The 26428-nt window shown below is 41.1% G+C and overlaps 2 protein-coding genes across 4 annotated transcripts in view; one reads left to right on the top strand and one right to left on the bottom strand.

Moving 5' to 3' along the window:
• The window catches only part of cdk19 (cyclin-dependent kinase 19), a 55804-nt gene extending 47577 nt beyond the window's left edge, over nucleotides 1-8227 (bottom strand). Inside the window, exons 1-2 of one of the 3 annotated variants that reach the window (XM_051409926.1) lie at nucleotides 7948-8227; nucleotides 3010-3085 (exon numbers count right to left, since the gene is read on the bottom strand). In XM_051409926.1, the coding sequence (XP_051265886.1) occupies nucleotides 3010-3085; nucleotides 7948-8075 (204 nt within the window). In that variant the 5' untranslated portion in view covers nucleotides 8076-8227. Of the gene's footprint in view, nucleotides 1-3009; nucleotides 3086-3422; nucleotides 3568-7947 lie in introns of those variants that run through there. The other 2 variants (XM_051409925.1, XM_051409927.1) reach the window with 2 other exon arrangements.
• Nucleotides 8228-9498: 1271 nt separating this feature from the next.
• Nucleotides 9499-21162, top strand: amd1 (adenosylmethionine decarboxylase 1). The gene is made up of 9 exons (XM_051409952.1): nucleotides 9499-9809; nucleotides 14385-14471; nucleotides 15726-15852; nucleotides 15988-16090; nucleotides 16796-16838; nucleotides 17312-17456; nucleotides 17626-17718; nucleotides 17799-17954; nucleotides 18051-21162. The coding sequence occupies exons 1-9, from the start codon at nucleotides 9697-9699 to the stop codon at nucleotides 18192-18194; spliced, it is 1011 nt and encodes a 336-aa protein (XP_051265912.1). The 5' UTR covers nucleotides 9499-9696; the 3' UTR covers nucleotides 18195-21162.
• The last annotated feature ends 5266 nt before the right edge of the window (nucleotides 21163-26428 follow it).

Raw genomic sequence — 26428 nt, 5'->3', positions numbered from 1 at the left:
CAGTATACTATACATTATTATTATTGAACAAGCATATAGTATTATGATTGCTACCATTGTATGGCCTGGCTCAGGTTAACCACTTTGTCAGAGTCAGATTACGGTGGGTCATGACTTCGCTATCTTGGGGGAAAAAAAGGTGAACAGGACACTGCTGCATCCAGGTCCTGTTTCCACAGAACTGGCCGGTGAGACAGTATCAGGCTGTAGTTTATAGTGTTTATGTATGTTTATGTTAAAACTGTTTTTAGGTTCTAACTTTATAAAAATTGTTTACATACTGCAACAGTTTCATGCTTTCTGATTCCTTCATATATTAAATAAAGAATGCCTTCAGTCTATACAAGAAGACATTAAGTATAGTACAATAAGCCACTATAAACCTATACAAAGGCCCAGTCATGCAAAAAACAAAACAAAACAAAACACTGTGATGTAACCACCAGAATCAGCACTGAAAACAGACTTGATTTTTGTTTAAACATACCACTTTTCCCTGTAGAATATGTCAAGCAAACAAAAGCTCTACCCCCCACCCCCCACCACCACCCTCTACATTTGCATGCACACATAGGATGACTTTTTTCAGATGTGACTTATTGCTGGCAAGAAAAGGAACTATGAATGTCCAAAGTTTTTCCAGCTACTGAATATTCAACTAAAGGTGAAACGTTAATGAGCAGCTCGAGGTAATGAAAGTACTCCTACATGTTAAACAGCAAGTTTGCTCAGTGTTACAGGGAGTGTTTGCACAGTGTCACTGACAGTGTTTGCACCATGTGGTCCCATAGCCTCCCTCCAGGTGGACAAGTTATAGTAGAAACCAGAGACCTTTACATAACATTACCAGCCTGTCAAAGGGGGCACATTCTTCCTCTATCTGCAGCCTCAGAGAGGACTTGCTGAGTGGCACGCTGACTTGCCCTCAGGCTGCACCAACCCCCCACCACAAACACTGTAGACCCAAACTGGAGTGCTAGCTGGAAACCATGTGAAAGTCTTATATTTAGTTCATAACAAAAGCAAACACTGAGCTTTAATTATTCTGTTGATCTTGTGGTTTGGTGCCATTTTTTACTTCCTGTTTCAATGTAGACGACATGACAACATGTCATTAAGTTTGATCTTACCAAATATTTTAATATCAAAAAGCAAATGCTTCTTTATAGAGCCACAACAACCACACACGCAAATTTGTTTCATTAAGTCCTTTTCATACATGGAGAATCATATGAAATAATCTGTTTAAGTGATGGCTCTTTGTTATTCAGTGTATCTTCTATTTTTGCATATATGTGTGATAGATTATAGGATAATCACAGGCTCACCATCCAATTGCCAAAAAATGCATTTTTTACAGATGTCAAACGTTTTTGATACCAAATCACAGCATGGGTTTCTCTATGATGTTCCTCAGAGTCTCGGTCTCTTAATGTGGTATTTTGAAGGAATTGTTTTGCCATTTTATCTAATTTCGAATGAACAAAAAGGATTACATTTTGCACCAAACACATGGTATCAACCCAAAAATGCAACAACTTATGAAACATAATAAAGCATGGAAATAGCCATCATATTCTTCCATTATAATGTTCTAACCCCTACACACTCTAAACCTTTAATATTTGAATAGGTCTAAACAAAACACAATGTTTGTTACAGATTTATGATTAGAAAAACCTGACACACAGTACTGAGCTGCATCTTAAATTAATCTTCAGGATCCCAGCTTTTTAGATGATGTACACCACTTCTATGTGACATATACTGTTGACCTGCTATCTCCCCCTCAACGTCCTCTGCCAACTCTAAAAATCACAAACATTGTTGGCTTGTTGCAGGGAGGGGTGGAGTGGAAGAGGTGCTTGTCCCCTTCTCACATTAAATCCCCTGATACAGAGGTTTAAAGGGGAGGGGTAGAAGATACTGTGTGAGGTAAAAGAGACAGGTATATGCCACTGGTTAGTTATTGTAGTTTGGATTGACCCCTCAACCTCATGGTCAGCAGCTGCAGCTGCAGCACCAATGGCTGTGACACACAGCCCATGGGGGCAATTAAGCTACTTTTAAACCCTTAGCACCCGATTGCTGATGCATGATGCACATATTTTTAGATTCAGTGTGACTTGCACTTTCCAAGGATGTCATTATGTCCTTTGCCAGCAGCCAATGGACATGCATAAATAGAAAATAAAATCAAAAAAGACATTGAAAACAGTAGATTTTTTTATTTTCATAAATTTTCTCATCTATTTCACACTTTATTAAACTGACAATTCTGCGTTTAAAGTGCCCTGTGGAGTTTTTTGCTAATGAACAAAGTTCTGTTTACATTGAGTGTTACTCAAGGGGCATTTTTGTATCCTTGAGAGGCAAGTGACAGAAAGAAGAAAATCACACCCAAACAGGATGAAAATTCCCTGAAATACATCAGATGAAGTCATAAAAACATTCCCTCTGAGTAGAGAAATTGTTCTTCAATGTGTGTGTTCATTCTAAAAGCAACCTCTACAAGCTTGATCTTGAGAGTTTAAAGTGGTATATCTAGAGGATAAGTGAGTGTAAAGCTATACCTGTCTCTCTGTTTATTCAACAGCTTAATGCTGAATGCAATTACAGCACAGAGCATCTTGATCCACCATGGGTAGACAGTAAAGGGGAGTAGAGCTTTTAAGGTTTACCAAGGTCCAGTGGTCCCATTAAAACATAATAGTGCAAAGAGGCCCACTTACCATACAAGTGAGAGATAGTTTTTAATACTTTACTTACTCTACTACTTTCTGTGAACTTTCAGTGGATATGTTGTGTAGAATTTCAGCAGGTAGTCACAATACAAATCATACATCTTCAAATTGATAAAGCAACAGTTTACATTTTGTTTTGCGAATAAATAAACGTAAACGGGCTATGTAGTGGCAAGGATCTGGCGATACATCACGATTTTCTCAAAATGAAACATTAATAAGGTCTTGGAAACAAACACACTAATAAAAAAAAGTTGTCACTTACAGCGATTTCCCTGCAGGCAGACATCGATATTCCAGTGCCTTCTATTTGTTTCAGTGCATACTCCTTCTCATCTTTCCTGTCGAGATAAAAAAAAGAGAAAACATTACTAGATGGCACAGATTTTCTTCACCAGCGGCCTTTTCAACATCAACCTCAAGACCTCTGACGCCTGCTTTGGCCTTTCAGGTTTTGATTATTGAAGTCGGAGGTGCTTTGGGAGGAAGAGAAGGACAGCAGAGGGCAAGATAAAGCCTGCGAGGGTTTCGACTGTCACAGAGGAATCCCTGCCATTAGCGGTAGCCTTTGGCAGCATAAAGCCATCCGGTCCCTGCAGCAGCACTCTGTTGTTGCCTCTCCCTGCATGAATTTCACCCCTGATGCAAAGGCAGATGCTCAGGATTCAAACTACACACCAGCTTAGCTGCAGCTCCTCGTCTGCGTCTGCACTTTGTTTTTACTCTCCGGTGTTTCAGAATAAGTCATTTGCTCTTGTGAATCACATTTGTGCACGAAAATCCGTTCTAAGTGAAATGTGAGACTGCGGGGTTCAGCAGACTCATATTGATTATTAGGATAAGCAGCGTATGAGCCTGAGCAGGGAGCAGTGTGGAAAATTAGAGCTATTAGGAAACATTCTATTTAAAACAGTGCAAAGAGGCGTGATTAAACTGTAAACACAATCTGTGGACGCCGTCCAATAACAACTTCATTCAGTCAGCAGCATGCACACATCAAACAGGTCCTCGTGGTGCTGAGATCAAACCCACTTGAGCCTAATTTGCATTGGAGATGGTCATGGATTAACTGGAGCTCTCAGGCACACATCGCTAATACTAACTGATCTGCACAGATGCTCAAAACAGCTCATAACGTTTAATCTTTTGGTCTGTGAACTACATTTCCTTGTATGAATTTAGCCAAATGAACGTAATAAAATATCCGCAACTCCCCTGTGAAAAAGCAGAGGAAGGAATGATAAGAAAACCATCGAACGAGCATCTAAAGATGGATGTGTGCTTGTAGTTTTCATTCAGACATCAACATCAAATATCACTCTTTTCCAGTTAATGGACAGCTTCTTCCTATAATCCCTCCTGTTATTCTGAATTGACATTTTTCAGCTTGAACAGAAGGAGCTTTGCATCAGATCAGAGCCTGCTCTCTTAAGGCCCTGACACATGAAGCCATCTTCATAAAACTAGTAAAAAGACTGACAGCTGCCTGCGTCCCCTCACATCTTCTGTTAGAAGCTGCATTTGAAATTAATATGCCGATTCACTTCTCTACTGGTCAGTGAATTCATAAAAATACCACAAAATGCTGAAATCATAATTTCTCAAAACCCAGAGAGACATCTTCAGATTGCTCGCCTTGCGCTCAAATGAACATCACAAAGAGGGACACAAAGCAAACCAACTATTTCCATGTCCCTGTGATCTGATTAAACTCTTACCATATGCTCAGAGTAATGTTTCAAGTTTTGCTTTACATTTTCAGCCTGAAATCACTGATTAACAAGACTAAATCAGAGAACTCTCCCTCCCACTGACTGCCTCTGATGTCGATCCAGCGTGCTGGAACAGCTGCTAATAGATCCAGCAGTGATGGACACGCCGCAGAATCTACAGCCGATGCTCGACCACACACAAACAGAACCCGACGGGCAACTGCAACGCATAAGCCTCTGCAATTACATCCATTTGTAAGACTGCGGCCTGTGGATCCACTGGTGACTGGCTCTTTGTGTGTGCTATGCAATGCAAGAACCATAAACCTATGCTTAAGAAACCACCAGAGACAAGCAGCGCTGCAAAAGTCTGAGCAAAGTTTACTTTGGACCCAAACACTCGTAGACGGCCTAACATTTTGTCTAATGCAGGCACTGTAGAGCTAACGCGGCACAGGGACAGGGCAAAAATCTTCACAACTGAATTCAAAGCGACTAAACTCGCCTGCCAGTCATTTATTCTGCAGTGTGAAAGCTGCATTCCAATTAGTGAAAATTATTAGAACTGATTTGGTGTGCTGGTATCTCTTATTAATGCATTTATCCAGTACTCGGTTTGTTTAGAATTGCTCAACATGTAAAGAGCTCGCATTTCTCTACATATCAAAAATGTTGCAGCCACACATAATGTGCACTTGCTTGCCAATGTTGGCCAATATACAGAAATGAAATGAACCCTTAAGCTATACAGGCCAAGGTGGCTGTAAAAACATAAACCTGGCACAGCTTTTTTACCAGCCACATTATTGAGTCATCGCAATTATCGTTTTTATACGTTTTTTCTTCATCTCTACAGTCTGTGCACTGCAGAAAGGTATGCTAACCCTCACTGTTCATTTCAGATCCTATTCTTGCATTTGACTTTTTGTGAGTACTCAATAACAATTGAATGCATGTAATTGGATCTGGAAATTCGTATGAAAGCTGCAGCCCAGTATCCCTCAAAAGATACTACCATATATCAGTCCCTCCAGGACATTTTAATGCAAATTTAACCAATGTTCAACAACTTTGCAATTTTGTCCAATCACCACAACTTTTCACAAATTTGACCAATCATCTTAGTTTCCCGTGCAAAATCACGAGCCATACATCACCAGAGGCATTTTAGGCCACAAAACAGCCCTCACAATCGTGGAGGGGACCGATATTTGACGATTCCACAGGTGTTTTTCAGATGATGACTTTAGATAAAAGTGCAAAACTCATAGAGCACAAAATAAGTATACTTCACTGGTTGAGCCACACAGCTATCGTATTCCTACATAGGCACAATTCCAGATTGTATGCATATGGAGACACTCCATCTACTTTAAAACAGTGACAATACATCTTCACGCCCTGTCAGGAGCATGCTTCTCCTTTTGCGGCCAGCTGGGATAAACTTGCTAAAGTTACATATCCCTGAAGCTTTAGGTGTGAAGCCAGCAAATGTAAAAAATGTGGCATCTTAGATTGTTCAGCAAGGAAATCAGAATAAAAGTGGATTGCTGCCTTTCAGTTTTCACTTAAATAAGCCTTGCAGGTTAAGTTCACCAGGAATAAGTGTGATTCCCTTCATCCCCAGGGCCTTGTCTACAGCCTGGGAGAATACAATCCAGGCTGACAGCAGCAACTCTCCAGATTATTATAGCTGTGTATCCAAGGATATACCACCACAGCATTACAAATTACAAAATGGTGTCTATTGTCTTATCTACTTCACTTTCTTCTTAGAATAGTGTAATTGTATGTACAGGCAGGATCATGGTCAAGTGCCAAGAGGCTTTATGATAGCTCCATGAAACAGTAATGAGTTGAAGTAAAAAATGACAAGATTATCGCCCAAAAGCACATCAACAACAACAGCGTTTTACTCAATATCAGAACCATCTCACTGTATTTCTTTTACACACTGTATCTCCTGCACACAATCTATAATAACCCTGGGGATGTTATTACCTGACAGCATTAACCAAGCTCTCAGGTGTTACTGCTGCAGAAGGGACTGCCAGCGACCTGCCCGTGTGCACCTTTTGACCTCACATCACAGCTCTATTATGCAGTGTTGTAGAGGTGAATATGATAAGTCACCGCCTGTGGCCTTGACTCAGCTTTACAACTGGATGAGTCAATGAGGAGTGGAGAAAAGGCTTACCTGAGACAGAGTTAAGTAGCTCACTATGGAGTAAAACTCCAAAAATATGACCGCTCCCACTTTTTCTCTCCCAATACAAGAAGTTAAACTCTGTCGGCTGAGTGCTCTAACTACACATAACCTCTTCAGTCACATGTGGTCATGTCACACCTGGCTGATGCCCGATCCCTGTAACATTTGATAGGATTTCTGGGCAAATTTGAACATTACTGCAAATTCATATCAACAATGAATAATTGTATTTATAACAATTTTGTAACAACAGTGACAAAGATGTAGAATGTGGAATTTCTTACAAAGATATACAATTTAGAGGACCCCTGTATAAGATTTAGTGACAGACTCCACAGAAGGTGACCCGCTCCCTCTGTAGATAAAATGGCTCATTGTAAAGTAACCAAAACACGATTCCTGTGTTTAGGTGATTATACACTAATAACAACATACCTAGGCATATTATATTTAATTTCTGCTTCCTGATTGTTACATAAAAGAAAATAAAGCAACTACTCATGCACTATCCTCCTGGTAAGGCCACTTACTGGCATTCAATTTACATTCCAAGCTGTCAGGTCAGAGTGATCAACCTAACTTTCAATCAATCCTGCAAATTTCATAATGATGAACATATTTCATTATTGAGATAAAGTCCCATTGTCAGGCATTAGTGTGAACTGGGAATGTGCCAAATCTAGCCACAAATACTGACACTGCTAGCATAGTGGAATAGAAATGTGAGAGCATACATGTCGATCTTACATACATTGTATTCACACCTGCATTACGACAGTGTCAGAGTAAAGAGCAGTGGCAAACACATTGCATTCAACTGTGAGTTTAAAAAAAAGTTTGGCAGCGCACAGTGTTAAAAATGGGGGAGCAGCTTGGCCGCGAAAAGACGCTGAAATGTCACTCCCGCGCAGAGTGACGACACCAGCGTCGTCCGGTGCGTTTAAATACATTGAGAGCGAGCTGTCTCCGTTCATAACGTAAAGACCAGACTTGTCAAAAAAAAAAAAAAAAGACATAGCACAGTCGCTTTACTGTGTTGTTTTGGAGGGTGGGGGGTGAGGGGGGAGAGGAGGGGGAGGAGGAAAGGGAGCGGGGGGGGGGAACCGTTGGTGAGTGAGTGAGTGCGTTACATGAAAACAAAAACATAGAGACACGGGTTATCGCTTCGGGGAGGTTCAAATCTAACGCCCCGTTCAGCACACAACTGGGCTGTGTGTTCACAAAATGCATCCCGCAGTCAGTTTTATGTCAGTACAAACAATAACGTTCACGGTTATCTTACCCGTCTTTGCGTTTAGCTTTATAAACGTGCCCGTAGGTGCCTCGACCCACTTTGCAACCTTCATATTCGAACAGATCTTCTACTCTCTCTCTCTCGGCCGCCAGCTTTGTTTTGAAGTCGTAATCCATTTTAACCCATAAATACGTCTTAATTTACAATAAAATAAAATATTAATTATTACATGCATTAATTAAATAATCTGGTCGTTTTATTCCCCCACCATTTCCTTGTTTGGGATTTTGGTCTGCTCCGCTTAATGTTCACTGGCTCGTTGACGTTTCTAATTGGCGCGCGGTGCTCGCTGGGTAATGTAGTGCTTCTGAGCAGGCGCCGCGGTTACGCTAGCTCGTGAGCGGAGATGTAGGAAACTACAACCCGCGTTTCTCGCTGCGGTTTGTTGCACTTTGCGTACTCATAAACGCTCTTCAGAAATGCAGTTATCGGTGGTTTCGATTTCATGGTGCACAAGCAGGGCTGTTCGTTCAAAGCAAACACCTGGATACATATTTAGAAATATTTTTTTATCATCCCTGAGCTGTTAATGGCGTTATTTTTTATTGCATACATACCAATTATTACCATAGTAACACAACAAATACGTTAGGTCTTTACACAAAAATATATTTCAAGATTTCTCTAAAAATACTGTTGTCTTTTATTGTCAGATAATGTGTATAAACAACACTACCGCCCCCTTTGCACATTTATTTATTTTTTTATTTTTATTTTTTATTATTAATGGCAGTTTCCAAAAGCAGGATAACAAAAATGCTTGCCATGTCATTTTCTTATTTATTTATTTTTTGTTAAATAAAGTTACCTATAGACTAGACCTACAATGATACTATCAGATATACTTTAAGTACTATAGTACTATAGTACTATACTATAATACTAAGTACTATAATACCACTTACACCGGTACTATACCGTTTAATGCTGATAAAATACAATCATAATATGTTTTCTTCAACTGCAATGACCAAACTGGCTCATTATATAACCAACATTTCTATTCTGTGTTGTAATATTATTTGTATGTATAATTCAGAATCAAAATTGTGCATTTGTTCATGTCAACATGGCGTAAATAACAATAAATGAATGCATTATGGTCGTGCAGTGGTTTGTGGCAGGAATAAAATATACAGAAATATATGTCAGAGAAGCACTTAGTTTACATGGAAATATGCCTTAAAGCATCCTGGAGTAAAATATAATATTTATGTGACATATAGATCTATAACTCCACATTTTCAAACAGGGACTTAAATAAACTCCACTTACTGTCACATTATTATAATACTCTTCTGAATTGTAATTTAGGCTACTGTACGGTAATATTTTTGTACAGAGCCATGACACGCTACGTGAAGGCTGTAAAAGCTGTAACGTCACGTGAGGAAACCCCTGGCTTTACAGTGATTGACAGGTCCCCGAACCAACCGCGTCTCACCAGCCAGAGCTCTGCGACCGGATTGGCTGTACGCGGGAGTGACGTAGCGCGGCTCGCATATAAAGGCCCCGCGCCATCTCCATTCAGTGCTTTACACAGTATGGCCGGCGATATTAGCTAGCACTCGCTAACGGTATTCTCTGCAAAAGGGAAGACGGTAACTCAAGAAAATCAACACCTGGATTGCTTAAAGGACTGTACCTCAATAAATTATAACTGATCGAGGAAGGATTTATTAAGCTGTAAACGTTTCAACCGACGGTTAATATTTTTTGTTGGGTGTCTGTTGTCTCATGATGGAAGATAACGGTGCACATTTCTTCGAGGGGACCGAGAAGCTGTTGGAGGTGTGGTTCTCTCGGCAGGATGAGACCAAAGGAACCGGGGACCTCCGTACCATCCCAAGGTTTGTGTCGTTTCAGTGTCTCAGGTGTCGCGTCGGTCCTCGGCAGCATAGGGAAATGCGAATCGCCAGGCCACATGCTCGGCTTCATTCCCTCAATTCATTCTTGACATGTGAGCTACACAACTAAACACAGGCAAATCTTGTTTCCCAGAGGCAGTGTGCTCCCCGCCATCATCGGTCCATCCTCAGTTAGCTAGCTAGGCATGAAACCAAAGTGTGACACCAGAGCCTACTACCAGTAAGCTAGCTAACACAGTCACTCAAAAATGGCCACCTCCCCCTTTAACGGTGGCACTTCCAAGCTGAGTCATTCATTCTTCACCGAGGAAATTAATGGAAATTAACATTTTCACCTTACTTGTGATGGGAGAGCGACAGGGCAACGGTGTAGCTCATGTTTTAAAGCCGTCTTGACAGCAACCCGGTTATAGCTAGCTAACTCTAGCTCGTCCATGGGAGAAAATGGACAAATATCCAGCCGTCTCCTGCTGTTCTCTGGCTCATTGTACGACTCAAACGGGCTTTGATATCATTTGAACGAGTCTTTCCTTTCGCTAACGCTATGTGTCAGCTCACACTTTGATGCCAACATTAGGCGGGCTTGATCCCCTCTTTTCCCTGTCGGTGCGCACGCATTTTATTGCTCCCGCATTGATGTTGGGACGTCGTTTGATTACATTAGCGTTACATCAGAGCTACATTAGACTAAGCTGCTTGTTTTCCCTACTCAAAGGGGATTTGAGTAAACAAGCGGTGTGTGTTCGTCTTGCTCTAAATGGGGAGGTTATTATTTTTTTTTTCCTGCGTCATTCAGTAACGAGGGGGCCTGGGTGGATGTGTCAGGCATGTGGTCGCCCGTCGTCACCGCGTGTTGCCCCGAAACTGGCCACCAGCGCGGACTCTCTCTCTCTCTCTCACACTCACACAAACACTCTCACAGATCACTGCGATATCAGTCTCTGCTCAGCTAGACGGGATTTATTTAGTGATGAAGAGAAGAGTGCTTGCGGCCTTGATGGCAGGGAAGACAGGATCTGAAGCCAGTCAGAATTTGCATAACGATAATGACAGACACTGAGTCATCTAGGAGTGTTTGTGATGATGGGGTGGTGCTTTTTTTTTTTTTATGCTGAAGCACTCCACTCCCAGCATGGCAGCCCCAAGATCCGCCGTAGGTTGAACTAAAATTGCATGTAGTCCTTGTTCCGGTCACGTTTTACAGCCATGCAGACACACTCCTCCCAGTTGCTGTGATTGGTTGGAGGTTCTTCCTACTGCGATGTGCTTGGAGGCGTTTGGCTGCACTCAAAGAAAATGGTCTCTGGGTGATAGCACATTGAGAGAAATGGATGTGAGAAATGAAAAAGGCTTGACCTTTACCCTTGTTAATTACCCCAAAACACATTTGTTACTGTGCCTCAAGCACCAAAGAGCCTGTGCCAAGTAGTAGGGGGTCATAAATGGATAGATTAAAATGCTTTAGATGAGCCATGTTGTACTGTTTGGTGCAGAAAATGTCCACTGAGGTAGTTTTAGAGATGACTGGTGTTTGTTCAGTGTGGGAGTAGAGCAACTGGAGGAACTGGAGGTGTGTCCACAGAATGATTTACAATGACAACAACTGGTTAGAAATCATCCCCCCTCAGCACGTCCTCTCTGTCAGTCCAAGTTGTTCAGGGTTTAGCCTTTGAAACTGCGTGACACTTCTACCTGTTTTTGCTGTACTGTACTAAGTGAGTGGCCCTGTAGCAAGGTTCAACGCTAAATCTGCTTGCACCATGAGTGACTTTTTCTGGTCATTAACCAGATCAGAGGTCTGTTTTTAAGAAAAGTGTGCAGCCAGTCCGGTTGAGTGAGGACTGGCATTCATTTACAGCCAGAGGGCAGATTAACGGCTCAGAGGGACACTGTCAGTGGATCAGTCTCTCTGGACGTCAGCCAATGTCCAAATAAGTCCACAAGGGCATCTGATTCACAAATGTGGCGCTCGCTCACATTACCTCCACCGTCCTTCCTCAGGGCTCGACAGCAGTTCAGTCTGCTTCTAGTGATTGTCAAGCAGCTCGTCCTGACGGCCAGTTACTGTTAAATCTGCCTGCACACTACAACATGTGGCATTCACCGTCCTCATGGTGCTGCAGCTAAATGTTAGTTATGACATCTTGTGATTTTTTTTATTTTTTTTTTTTTTTACTTTGCTGGTCTCTTCCTCCAATCTTTTACATTTATCACGTGTGCCTGTCTCTTGGGTTTGGATTTACACACTCTGGTAGTGTTTGGCAGTCTAATCTGGTCCTTTCCTGGAGACCACTCTTTCTTTGAGGAAGATCTGATCCTGCTGAGTGACCACAAATAGCCTCCGGTTTACATTTCACACTGAAACAAGAGCAGACCCACGTCTCGAGTAACGTTGTCCCTCTGCTATGAAGCTGGGAAGCCGGCATGTTGCAACAGCTCTGATGTAATTCATGTTGTGCGTAATTTTAAAAAGTGAATCATTAAAACTGGACATGTCATACCTGTGGCTTATTCATGTTCATAAGGGCGGAAGAATTTATGTAGAATACACTGTACTAGGTTTTTGGATTGTTCATCTTCTTACTGGTAAACTGGTCTGTCATTCTTATCAGTCTGGCACAGTTTTGTTTTTAATTGTAAGATAAAAGGGGCTGCATGGTTCACTGTCTTCACAAACCGAAGCACAAGGTGCCCAAAGTTTGTTTATGATCAAATAATACCCCCATGTTCTCAGCCTGTAATGTAGTCTTAAACATCGGCACAATAATAAAACGTACTGCAAATGATTCTAATGGCAGCACAACATACAGGCTGTAAACTACATGCAATACTCCTGTTTGAAAAGACCCCAACTCAGTTTTCTAGATCTCAATATGGTGGCCGTGCTCAAGAAGTAAGATGGTTATAAAGCCAGCTTGTTTGCTTTTAGCCTGCATCATGATGTGATTATTGCATTATGTCATTCTTTGTGAGGGGCAAATCTAATTTGGGCACTCGCCACATACAGACAGTGCAGCTACTGGTGTACAGTGTTCAGGTTACTTCATGTAGAAGGCATTTTGTAGCACTGATGCATTGTTTTCTCCATCTCTAATCTGTTTTTTTTTTTTTTTTTTTAAGATTGGTTGGTTAGTTCATTTTGACTGTATGCTCACACTAACCAGAAGCTAGTCAATACTCCTGACTGTAACCGTTTCTGATTACATGTCACACAGCAGCTCAGGAGAATGATAATGTGTTGTCAGGAGTCGTTGTGGTTCAATCTTACTTGAAGTGTTAAGTGTGTGTTTTTCTGTTGTTGGTTGTTGCATGCATGCTCAAGGTTTGTAAGAAACACCAGTAAAACGTTAATAAAACATGGCATTTGATTGGTGCTTCCCACCTTTTTTTTATGATTGCATTTGTGCTGCTTTAATTGTTTTCTGAATCACATGCAGCATTTTTGTTGGGTTGCTATGCGGATGAAGCAGGTGTGCAATAAAGGTAGAGTCCAACCGATTTTCCTGTGGAATAAATGTGAGTGACGAGACTTGGAGGATACGCTTGATATTTGATTATACTGATCCTGATTTCTGTCATTACCTCTGCTGGTTTATATGCACATTTATTTAAAGTGCATACAACAGGTGGCTGAAATGCTTGAATTTAACTAGTCAGTGAGTAAATGACTAAGTTCCCACCTGCTTTCTGATGGGAGCTGTCACTGCCAGTTAGAGAAGCAGTGCTCACAGTCTAGTCACTGAGGCATATTTCTCGTTCTGAGGTCCCCCCCCAGAAAAAGGCTGTTGATTCATGCAGCCCTGTCCATCTCTCAGAGGGTGAACAGTGCAACATTGGCTACTGGTAAATTCCCCATTGAGCGCTGCCCTCCTCGTGGTCTTTCTCTACCGGCCCAGGCTGTGCTGCGCTTCCTACTGGACGCTCTGAATGGGTCCAGGCTGCCCTTCCAAGGTTGTAATGGGAGCAGAACGTGACGCAGCTGCATTTGCACTGCAGCTGTCTTTTGAGAGGAGGTGGTGGGAGGGGGAGGTGGCAGCGGCAGAAGCAGCCTTCTTGACGTCGAGGGAGAACTAGCTGTGTCGCCTACCCCAGCCTGTGATTTTTCAGTTTACATAGGAACGATGATCTGGGGCCAATATACGTACAACACAAATCCTGCACACAGCAAGCACCTTATTCTTCTCAGTCTGAAGCATTTCTTCTTTTATTGTACCCCCACTCTCCCCAGGTCATATACATGCATATATTTCTAGGTTTCAGTAGACGCACTACAGAAAGATCATTTGAGATGATTGCTTGTTTGTTTCCTGATATTCCCCTGAGCGCCATCATTTCCAGAAACTTAATCCCTCCTTCCCTGTTATGACTTTGCTTGCAGGGCATTGCTCTGTGCGTGTGTGTGCCTTCTTGTTAAGACATGATCAAAACAAGTGTGTGAACGTTTTTAACCATTAAAGTCTTAATGTGATTTCACTTCCAAAATTGGAAACGAGTCAATCAAATATGATAAATGAATGCCAAAATGCTAAATGTTGTTTTTGTTTTTTTTTTCTTTAGGTTTGAGTGGGACAAACTTTTGGAGAATGTGCATTGTTTGATCATAAGTGTGACAAAGTCTGACAAGCAGGAAGCTTATATACTCAGGTGAGTGCCCTCTTTTACTTTCAGTGCTTCCTACTGATTAGAAGGCAGGCAGGATTAGACAGCGGTCACTGGTAAGCAGCTTGCCATTGACAGCACAGTCTCAGTTCCAGTCAATGACACAGCCGTGGGCACATAAAGAGTTGATGGGCTTATTATAGAACCACAGTCAACTAGAGACGAGTTATCATCAGATGAAGCCACTAAGCTACACTAATTTTAGTCTTAGCCAGTAAAACAAATTATGTCATGGCAGCCAGGAAGTGGTTTCACTTTTTGTATCCTAGTCAAAACAAATGTGAAAAAAAATGTTTGTTTTGTTTTTCTACTTACTTCCCCCATCCAAGAATCTAATACATACTCCAAGCAGTATACTACTAATGACAAATAATCAGGGTGCAGTAGTATTGAAGGTCCAGGATCTTTGAGGAGGATCTAATGTGAGAAATGGAATATAATATTCATAAGTATGTTTCCATGTGGGTGTGGGTGTGTCTTTTAGAATGAGCCATTTGTATCTACAGAGGGAGTGGGTCCTCTTCTATGGAGTCCGCCATATTGAACTGCCATGTTTCTACAGTAGCCCAGAATGGACCAACCAAACACTGGCTGTAGATAGTTAGTTAGTTTCGCAGCCAGTTTCTCGTACATGCTTGGAACAGGGGGTGAAGCAAGGGGGTTGCGATCTGCAACTACACCTCAAGATGCCAAGTCCCACACACTTGACCTTTTTAACAAATGCTTGATGATTTTATCATTTCTTTAAATCAACTTTAGCATCAGATGGGTTAGATTTCCCCACAGACAAGCATGTTGCACAACAATTCTCAAGTTTCTTCTCACATGTGGTGAGCAGGCCTCTGCATGGCAAGTTCAAACAAATTTACTGAGAGTTTAGCTCCTCTTGCTTGACAACAAATACACCTATGCATTCCAAGTGAATGCATGTCTCAGGAGTTCAATGAGTGCATAAGTGGAAACTGAACTACTAATCAGTAATGGTCCCATGGCAATGCTTAACTACACTGAAGAGAAATTATGAAATAAAAACACATTTTGTCCCTGTATTAGATTAGACCTGTTGTGTAAATCAGGGGACCTACAGTGATAAAAGCTGTTTATCTGAGTGGTACATGAGTGGAAAGAGAACCTACTAGTTTATAATCACTTGTACAATAAATTGTACAGTGGCACATGAATATAATTCCAGTCCAACTGTTTTACGCTCCTTGTGCTTCTCTCTCTCTCTCTCCACAGTGAGAGTAGCATGTTTGTCTCCAAGAGACGTTTCATTTTGAAGACGTGCGGAACCACCCTCTTACTGCAAGCACTGGTGCCTCTGCTGGAACTCGCCAGGGAGTACTGCGGTTTTGATGCCATCGAGGTAGGACACACCCTGTGATTTGAGTATATGTAAAAAGCATACCACGCTCTATGCACTTGTCAGGCGCTGACATACGTAGCCATCCGTCTATCAAATGTTTGAATGGCGCTTTTGTTTTTGTTTATTTTTTTGTAGAATTTCTTCTACTCCCGCAAGAACTTTATGAAACCAACCCATCAAGAGTTTCCTCATCGAAACTTCCAGGAGGAAGTGGACTTTCTCAGCCAGATTTTCCCAAGTACATAATTTATAATCTCAGCACTGTTCTCCTATGTTTTAATTGTTTTCCTTCCTGAAAGATGCTCTGAAAATCAGGGTGTCTCAAATCCAACAATCTGAATATTAAGACATAAAATGTAGGGATTGAGTTACTTGTATAAAGTTAAAATTTAAATGCGTTTTGGGGAAATATTTGTATTGCTCATGCTGCAACAGCTACAACACAAAACCAACAGGAAAGAAATAAGATTTTCCTTCATTCCTTTGCACTTTTTTTGCCAGTATGGAGGTAAAGTAGGACTTAAATGGCGTTCATAAGTCTTAAATGTAACCAGGTAAAAGTTGCAGAAACCCTGCAACATGCATCTTTTTTTTTTTTTTTTTTTTTTTATATATACTTTATTTACAGTTTTTAGTTTTACAGTGACAAGCTATATTGGTAACATGGACAAGTGAATCAAGTCTCCACCCACTCATGTATCCAGGCAAGTCACGGTCCCTATGGATGTTGAGTAATTTGGTACTGTGCCAAGAAATGTCCCCACATTCTCTGAGATCTATTCTGTGTATGGGCTTTGCAACATCCATCTTAAAGAAACCTTGATGGGACACTGCCTCTTTATATCCGTTGTGTGACTGGGAGGGCTAGAGTGTTGTGTAGGGCTCTAGAAATAGATGATTCATGTGAACAGTAACCGAAAGGTTTTCTTTTTGCTACTTCCAGATGGCGCAGCCTACTGTATGGGACGTTTGAACTCTGACTGCTGGTAAGTAACTCTGCTGACTTTATCCTTAAAACATGCTGTTTCTTTCTCAATAAAAAGGCAAATAAACAACAAAAAAACACTTGTGTTGCTTTGTCTGTAGATTTTTAACACATTATCTCAAGATTATATGTGACAATTCATGAACAAACTGACCACCTTAACCACCGTGGTGTAATATCAGAAAACAGTTGTTGAATCTCAGCTCATAGCTATTGAAGTGTTATAAATGCTCTATAAACTCTCTTTACGTGGACTATCTGAATAAAAAGTTGCATAAATGAAAAGGCAGCTGATTTGTCGAGTCTTCTGTTGCACAACAATAATCGCAGCGGGATATTGCTACATGACATCTTGATTTAAGCTAATCAGATAATGGTACAAAAAGATTAAGTCTGTCCTCGGGGTTCAGTCTTGTCATGGTTAAACTATTTGGTAACAGGCTCAAATAACCGTTGACTGCCCGTCTCCCTCAGGTACCTGTTTACCCTGGACTTACCAGAGTACTGGGAGAACAAGCATGCAGATCAGACGCTGGAAGTCCTGATGAGTGACCTCGATCCAGCCATTATGGACCAGTTCTATATGAAAGATGGTGTTTCTGCAAGTGATGTCACTCGTGTAAGTAGATACCATCTGCATCCATGTGTTTGTCTCAGCAGTGATCAGCACATGTAGGCCATCCGGAAGGACGAAAGAGCTTTGTTGGAGAATCTGGTTTAGGCTGGACAGAAAGGATGTAGAAATTGCAACTTGATGTTGACACGGTTTTGTTCTCCTCTCGCTGCAGATGAGTGGAATTCGTGACCTGATACCAGGTTCTGTGATCGATGCCACAATGTTCAACCCTTGTGGATACTCAATGAATGGAATGAAGACTGACGTGAGTGTCTATTTAATTTGATCTGTCGTTGCCAACGTCTTAAACATTCCTGTAACATGGCGCTGCTGGATTTCCTGCAGGGAACTTACTGGACCATCCACATCACCCCAGAGCCGGAGTTCTCCTACGTCAGCTTCGAAACCAACCTCTCACAGACGTCGTACGACGATCTGGTCAGGAAGGTGGTGGAGGTGTTCAAGCCAGGAAAATTTGTGACTACGCTTTTTGTCAATCAGGTTTGCTTTTAAAACACAAGCTTGCTTTTCATTCAAGTGTGATTATTTTTTTCCCCGATTTGTCACTGAGTCAATTCTCTGTTTTGCCCCCTGCAGAGCTCCAAATGTCGCAGTGTCTTTTCTTCTGCCCAGAAACTCGAGGGCTACAAGCGTCTCGACCGCCAGTTGGCTCAGTTCAACGACTACAATTTTGTCTTCACAAGCTACGCCCAGAACCGCCAGCAGAACCAGCAGAGCTGAGGGTTGAGGATGAAGAAGAGGCGTAAAAAGAAAGGCGGCTGCTCGGGGCTCGCTCCCTGCGGTCGGCTTCACCCCCTGATAGAGAGCTCGTCGTCATCCCTCCTCCCCCCCTTCTGCTGCTGCCGTCGTCCAGAATCTGCCGGTGCCGACGCGGTCGCGAGCCCTAGTTTAACCTCCAGTTTGAGTTGTTTGCGTTGTTGTACCTGTGACTTAGATCTCTTGCATGAAAGCTCTTTTCTCTGTTTCGATATTCTAGCTCACTCTTGCTGTGATCTTGAAGTGCATGTAGAGGAATTAAACACGCTCTGTTTGAGGCTGTCCACCTGTGCCCAGTACGACGGTCCCTTCCTGCAGGTGTCCCCCCTCATCCCCCACAGACAAGGCTTCCGCCCGCACTAGGCCAGGGCCCTGACATGCTCAGACCAGTATGCCTCTTTATGAGCGCAGCCTGTCCACTTTTTTTTTTGTGTGTTTTGTTATTTCAAACCCGCCACCCGTCTCCTTCTAATTTGCCCTCCAATGTGACAGTTGGTATATATGAATCTCTACCGATTTTTGAGTGCACTTTAAAAACCTGTTTACTCGTGGTACAAAAAAAAAGGCCGACGTTCCGTCTCGAGCCTGATTGAATGTATAAGTCTTGGTAAGCCTTTGGCCGTTGTAGTAGTCATCGCATTGTTTGAGAACGAATGCCATACTTGCTGTTTAATGTCGCACTATTGGATAAAAGGTGTGCAGCTTATTGGTCGGTGTGGTCTCTGGTTGCTGCAAACTGCAGTTAAGCAGAAGACTTTGCTGGGCTTCGAATTGGACTCCCAACACCAGCATTCATTTGTGCTCCTCCACCTCGACAATCATATAGTCCTTGTTTCCCCAAATAGACAGGCTATTAAAGTTGTATGCCTGGACATGAATCATTTAAGACATTTGTCATGCGCACTTTGTAGGCTTCTTTTTGTACAGCGTGCTGTATGTATGGGAAGCTTCCATCCTATAGACCCCCCCCCGTCATATTCAGCAGTCTAATTTTCCACATTCACACCAATTGGTTACATGGGAAAATGTTCAAACTGAATGTAGCACAGGCCGTGTAAAGCAGCGGTCTGCCCCCCCCCCTCCCTCCCCGTCTTTCGAATGTACACGTCTCTAGAGAAAAGCCTGGACCGGGTTTTGAGCTGAATGTACGACTCCAGGAGAGCACACCCACCCTCCTCTTCCCTCACACGCACACAGAGCTCACAATGACCTCTGTCGAGCAGCCATTGTCCGGCTCGCAGCAGGTCCCCCCCTCCCTCCCTCCCCTGCCAGAGTCAGACTGTCAGCTGGCCCCAGAACCGTGACATGACGAGAGGCGGCCCTCCTGGCTGCGCCCGCTCTGAATGGGAAATAATGAATCAGACACTTTTTGCTTAGTTGCCCAGCAAAGCATTTTTCTTCTTCCCACATAATATCCATCCTCTCTCTCTCTTTCCGCCCCATACAGAAATCTGTAAGCACACAATAGAGGCCCACCAGTCTGAGCATGCCAGGGTGATCCCGGATCATTCCACATGTAACCGCTGCATAAACTGCCATTTTATTAAATTTATTGTGCCCAGACATTTTTTGCAGTGAATTGGTCGAAAATGTGACTCCCCCAGCAGTTTTATTTTTTTGTTTTTGTTTGGATCAATGGCCTTTGTTCATCGAGGGGGGGTGGGGGAATCCTGTGACACTATGGTGCATGTGACTACTAGTGCCGTGTTGCTTGACAGTGTAGTATAGCGCCGTCTCTTCCTCCTTTTGTCAATAGGTCTGTGCTTCACCTTCCTCTTGTTTTACCTGCTGAAAGCGTAGTTGCAACTGCCGCATCCTGATGTGTTTTGGATAGGCGGGGACTTTCTTTTCTTTTTTTATATACCTTTTTAGGGGTTGGGTCAACTTGTAATTAATTCTTTCAAGTTCCAAAAAGCGCTGAAAGCCGGTTAGGTTTCTCATTTCTGACTTCACGAAACCTTTTTGTCAAACGTCCAAGCTCCGTCCTCTCCGCCGGTTCAGCTCAGCGACTGTTCGCAATGCTTCTCCTGCCAGAGAATGCAGTTGGAGTTTTGAACCGGAGAAGACGCGGCGGGGAGCCCTAGCCTGCTTTCAGCCCTTCTGCGGTGCAGTACAATCTGTCTCTCTGAAATACCTGCGATGATTGCATCGGCACATATAGCGGCACATATATCACCTAAGGCAGCGCGCAAGCCGGTTGGAGCAGGTCACGTGAGAACGAGCAGTGACGTTGATGCCGGAATAGTTTCCCTCTAGTTTGTCTGTCATGACGTTTTGGAGTGGCTTCATTCTTTTCCTGAGGACCAATCTCTGCCCTTACATGACCTGCTCTCAACTTCCTGTCAGATGACTTGGGTGACGTGGCGCGACTGTTATCGGTCCTCTTTTTTGAAGTCTCACATTGAGGGGATTTCAAGTTTAATGCTAACTGTTCTTGGAAAGTAAATTTTAGCCTCGTTGGTGTGGATCATTGCTACTTTGTTTTTATTTTTTTATACAGTGAACTCAAAATGCATTTTTGCAGTTGAATGGTAATAGAATTTTATACAAAAAGTATTTTGTATTTTTGCTGCGGACCAATATTCTTTTTTTTTTTCTTCCCCTTTTGTCCGAATGTTCATTTTGTTGTAAAACCACTGTTGTTCTGATGTTAAGGGATGACCTTTTCAAAGCTGACTAAATCATGTTTGTCTTTTTATTAATCTTTTCACTCTCCCTTCTTCTGTGAATCCTCTGTAAGACTGCAGAGGAAGGGACAGTGAAAGCCTCCCCCGGGTGACAGAGGGTGCAGTTGCAGGATGTATCAGGATGTACTGAAGGAGAAACTTTGCTGTTCTAATTCTTTCTTTTGCTGTTCTTTGGATGGTCAAGATGTGCTAAATATATCTGTGCTACGAGCTTGATGCTTCAATAAAAGATGCTTATCTGTGCAGCGCCTGGGTTCTTTATTTGACGTCTTTTTGTCCCGACCGCTGAGGAACAACGATTGTGAAATGACAACTCTATTGAGCCCATTGCACAACAGATCAATACAATAGAGACCTTTCAAGAGCACACTGTCGAAGTTATCGCACAGTCACTAACCAGAAGTGGTAATGTAAGAGTCTACCTGTCTATTAAATAATAGACAGTCATCCTAATAGTAAGGCAGACAATTAACCTTATTTCATTCAGTAACGCACACCACAATGAGCCATTCATATTTTATTCAGTAATATACGCCACAATGAGCCGTGTCTGTCGACGGAAAGCTGAGCCTACCTATACATCAGCAAGTAATGGGCTTACGGCAGAAACTCCAGTGATTTGGGACTGGAACCGGAAAGCGTCTACCATCCTTGCCAACTGAATGGCCACCTCTTAAACTAATGCAGGGTTTTTGTTAAAGGACCAGTGTAGGATTAAGTGCCATCTAGCAGTTGTAGATCATAATTCCCTTGCTTCACCCTCCCCTTCCAAGCGCAAAGCAGAAACTAAGGTGGCTCCAAAACGCACAGAAAATGCTAATGGCCTATCCAGAGCCAGTGTTTGGTGACATCATCAGGGTTATTTTTTAGAATCCAGAGCCACAGGAGATCTTACACAACTGTTTGTGTAGTACTCTACATGACTTATTAATCCATTGATGTCCACAGTGGAATTTTATCATTTCAAGCACTTAAAGCACCAGCTGAGCTCAGCACAAATCTAGTTTTCATATCAGTGTGTATGAGTATGAGTCTACAGCGCACATTCTTCTTCACTAGGGGTTGCTTTTTTGGATCTTTCAGTATTTTCATTGTGCAGACTTTAGGGCAGTGGTTCCCAACCTGTGGGTCGGGACCTCTACTAGGGGTCCCCTGGGGGGTTGCAAGGCCTTCAAGATTTTAAGGTGTGTAAGAACATTTGAAATATATACATATATAGAGTAGGCCTATATCTCATTTGGTTCACTGCTGTGAAGAAAAGTAACGTAAAGTAAATTGTTAAAAGAACAACGACCAAACATCGGGGACAGACAACAAGGTCAGAATTGTTTAAAAAGTTCACTAAACAGGAAATAATCCTCTTGAAAATTAAACCAAATCACTAGTTTTAAACAAAGTTCTTGCACTTACTGAGTTCACTCTGTGGGTTCATTGTACAGTTTTGAATATAATATGAAATATCTATAAAATGAGTCAGTTTACTAAATGATAGAAAAGGAAAGGGGTGCTATGTGAGATTTTGGGGCCAGATATACAATAGGAGTACAACAAAATGGAAGCTGTTGTGAACAAAACTTACTTGTGAAACACAGTTAATCACAACTGAGCTGGTTTAGTCGCCTCCAGCACACAGGCTGCTGCAGAGAAGCATGATGCTGCCATTCACAATGAGGATGTGTTTATGGTGTTCACTGTAACATGGTGTCAGTGTTGATTTCTCATCAGAATGTAGACAGCTGACTGCAGGGAGGGAGACAGGAACTGGGTACCACCGTCAGAACGTGGAAAATGTGAAGTGATCTGACTGTGGATCAAAGGGGTTTTACTCAGTTTTTGAGGAGGCTGATTTGCTGTATATGTACAGGAATCATTTGTGTTGTAGTGTTAACGTCATCAAACAGACATATATGCATATCAAACAAAAAGCCCTGAAAGCCAAATATCTTGAGTTGCACAGCTGAGAGTGGATATTCCTCCTCTGGCCACTGAGGTCCGTCGATTCAAACGCGTTCAGGAGGAAAACAGATGTGTGTGAGCTCCTATTTTCTATTTTTCAAAAAAAAATCTGGTGATCAAAATTTCAGATGATCAAAAACTGGAATGGTTGTTGAGTTTTGTTGTTTTAGTTAGCAAAATCCTGGAAAATAAGGCAAGATGAACTGTTGTAATTAGCATTTCCATTAATCTATCCAGTAGGCCTACTTCATTGCAAATGTTTTTTGTCAGTGACTGAATTTTTAACTAAATTAACCCTTTATAGAGAGTTGTTATGGGTCACAAGCAGAATCTTTAGATTGTATTCTATAAACTTATCTACGGAAGCCAAGAATGGCCGTGCTTGCAAATAATTTTTTTAATGTCGTTATCCCGAGATCACAAGTTAATTATTTTGTTGTCTTGAGAAAATGAGCTTTGTTATCATGGAAAGATGAGATAATAAACCTGTTATCATGAGAGAGCCAAAGGTGGTTTCCTCTTATTACTGATAATGTTTATCAGAGTTCAGGAGTGCCAAGCTAGCATGCACAGATGGCGTATTATAGATGTAGCTTTGGTCCTCCATAATGGACAACGCACAGAGGAATGACATGCAATGTGCTAGTAGATTGGTGCTACTGTTGGGTCTCTATAAATAATGTTATAAGGAGTTCGGTCTAGACCTGCTCTATTTGGAAAGTGTCCTGAGATAACTTCTGTTATGAATTGGCGCTATACAAATAAAATTGAATTGAATTGAATTGAATTGATAAGCAGCCAGGAAAAAAGTGCATGAAAAGAATCCTTGAGCTTATTTAACTAATCTTTATTTGACCAGATAAGTCAGTTGAGAACCAATTCTTAAAAAATAAATAAATATATATATATATATATATTTTTACTTTTATTTATTTAGCACATTATCATGTTGTATCTATTATATTGGTATTGTTGGTTTTACAATATATTAGTAATGGGTATTTTATGCTTTTCATTTTCTATCTTTTAATTGTTTAAAACTAACAATGTGGGTAGTTTTGCAATTTGTTTTATCTGCTTTAACGTTGGTACTTATTTTTACTGATGGGGGTCTTTTATTCTTTTAATTCTACCTTTTTTTTTATTTCTCTGACTTTATTTTGCCTCATTGCCTCCTGGAATGGTTTAATCCTGGTCCAGGAACCTGTTTTCTTTTTTTTTTTTTTTTTAAAAGGCACTTTGTAACTTTCTTTTTGAAAAGTGTATAAAAAATGCTAGTTAGTTATTATTATTATTATTATTAAGTCTCATTTACAATGACGACCTGGCCAATAGGCAGCAACAGGAGGCAAGTCAATACAACAATTAAAACAATACAGCTAGAGTTAAAACAACACAAAAAAAGTACAAGATATAGATAATTGCAAGCATGGCTGTTCTGGGCTTCCATACTTATATGCTGTTTTATATAGACTCTTAATCTGAAAAGTAACTAGTAAGTGTATGTGTCAGATAAATGTAGTGGAGTAAAAAAGACAGTGTTTCCCTCTGAATTCAATGGGAGACATTTTGAAATAAGTAATCCCTTACAGAGAAAATACATAACCATGAAATAATATATAATAATAATAATAATAATAATAATAATAATAATAATAATTTAACCACTTTGCATTATGGGAAGTGTAAGATTCAGTGTTTTGGGAGTTCCACCCATACTACAGACTCAAAGTCAGGATCACTCTTCATCTATGGTTTCAATTTTGATCATTCTTTTTTTTTAATCTCTGTATTGTACGTGTCCCAACTTTGGTGTTTACGCAGCTGAAACATGCAAATGTTTGGTTTTCACTTTAAGAAACATCCGTTGACCTTGGTTTGGGGGAAATAAAGGCTGGACGCCCTTCTTTCTGCTCTGGAGAAAAAAACAGCAAATAAAATCAGAAAGTACATCTGTACTATTTTTTGGGTTGATTTATCAAAAACAAAGGAAGGAAGCAAAAATGTAGATAAGTTCTTTTAGAGCTGTACTCAGTGGTGGGAAAAAAACTCAGATCTTGTACGTAAAAGCATTTAAAACATTACTTAAGTTGAAGGACAGAAGTATTTGCAGTAAAATGTACTTAAAGTATCAAGAGTAACAGTACTCATTAGGCAGGAGTCAATGGATTAGTGTGTGTGCAGCATTTTATGCTGTAGCTGGTCAAAATGTCTTTTTATACTGTTGGGTAGTTTAATCTATAGCAGTTCGTCTATAATGTATGATATTTTATCACCTGAGTACAATACAGTTTTTGTATGTAAAACCGTCAAACTGCAGAGGAGTAAAAAGCTCAATATTTGCCACTGCTGTGTAGAGGAGAAAATGTATAAACTGGCAAACAGTTTGAATCTTTTTGTGCAGCACTTTGGAAACCTTGTGTTTGTTAAAATCGTGCTGTATAAATAAAGTGGATTGGATTGAAACAGTTACATGTATTTACAAGTACTTCCAAATTGGACTTAAGTACAGTATTTGAATGGATATATTTACACTTTCCACCACTGCCAATGACCTGAGCTGTCAGTCAGTCACTTAAGTATCACTCAATGATAGAAACCACCTTTCACCTTATTAAGACACCGTCAGTATGTTCACTGTCATGTGGGAGGACCTGCTACCACCTGGTGGACAGTGAGTGTACTGATATACTCTCAGTGAAAGCATCTAGTATCAGAGGGGGATTTTAAAGAATGAAACACTCATAATAATACTGGACATCAGGGATCTCAAACTGCCAGCCTGGGGTCCATTTCCGGCCCTCCCTCTGGGACATGATTTCAAAAATATCATAAAATCTGGCCCACAATTCTATTTTTTTAAAGTTTTTTAATATATACTTATTTTTCCATTTAAATGACAAATTCGTATATAATTACAAACAACACAATGTATTCTGTTTGGCACGAAATAGTGGCAAATAAAGGTCAAATGTGTGCAGAGGGTTGACAAGAAGAGAGCAGGTTCTGGGCCTTCATTTGTTGTTTGGCTGTGAACAACAAAGGTAATATAAAATGATGATATAAAAATGTAAAGCAACGGCCGTTTGCATTTTTAAAAGTATGATTTTAGTAATGGAAATATTTTCATAACAATAAGTCAATATTGTCCTTTACCTCCTACGAGATGACAATACCAGCAGTGGCCCCAAGGCAGTTCCTCCTCAAATATAAAGGAATTATTGTGGCAGGGAGAGATTTGTGGCAGAAGAAGTGGGACACAGATATCAAAGGAAAATCTATTAAGGTGAAGGTTTCAAAGGAAAGTGTAGAAGAGAGGAAGTGGTTTGGTCAAGATTAAGAGGAGAACATGCTGGATTCAAATCAAAGTGAATTATATGGAAAACCATGATGTTACACACTCCTGTATAGTAGGTGGCGGTATGCACCTTTACAAGTTGGTTCACAACCGACATTAAAATCAGAGGAAAGAAGAAGAAGAGGAAAAGAAGAAGAAGAAGAAGAAAAAGAAGAAGAAGAAGAAGAAGAAGAAGAAGAAAAAGAAGAAGAAGAAGA

This window comes from Dicentrarchus labrax, unplaced genomic scaffold, assembly GCF_905237075.1.
Source record: "Dicentrarchus labrax unplaced genomic scaffold, dlabrax2021, whole genome shotgun sequence".
Taxonomy (NCBI): Eukaryota; Metazoa; Chordata; class Actinopteri; family Moronidae; genus Dicentrarchus; species Dicentrarchus labrax.
This window is presented reverse-complemented; position numbering and strand designations above follow the sequence as displayed.

What these genes read in the sequence shown, in the direction of transcription:
- amd1 (XM_051409952.1), top strand. Translation starts at nt 9,697, where the DNA reads ATGATGGAAGATAACGGTGCACATTTCTTCGAGGGGACCGAGAAGCTG. An exon ending in CAGGAAGCTTATATACTCAG is followed by an intron (nt 14,472 to 15,725) that starts GTGAGTGCCCTC and finishes CTCTCTCCACAG; the next exon opens with TGAGAGTAGCATGTTTGTCT. An exon ending in CTACGCTTTTTGTCAATCAG is followed by an intron (nt 17,955 to 18,050) that starts GTTTGCTTTTAA and finishes TGCCCCCTGCAG; the next exon opens with AGCTCCAAATGTCGCAGTGT.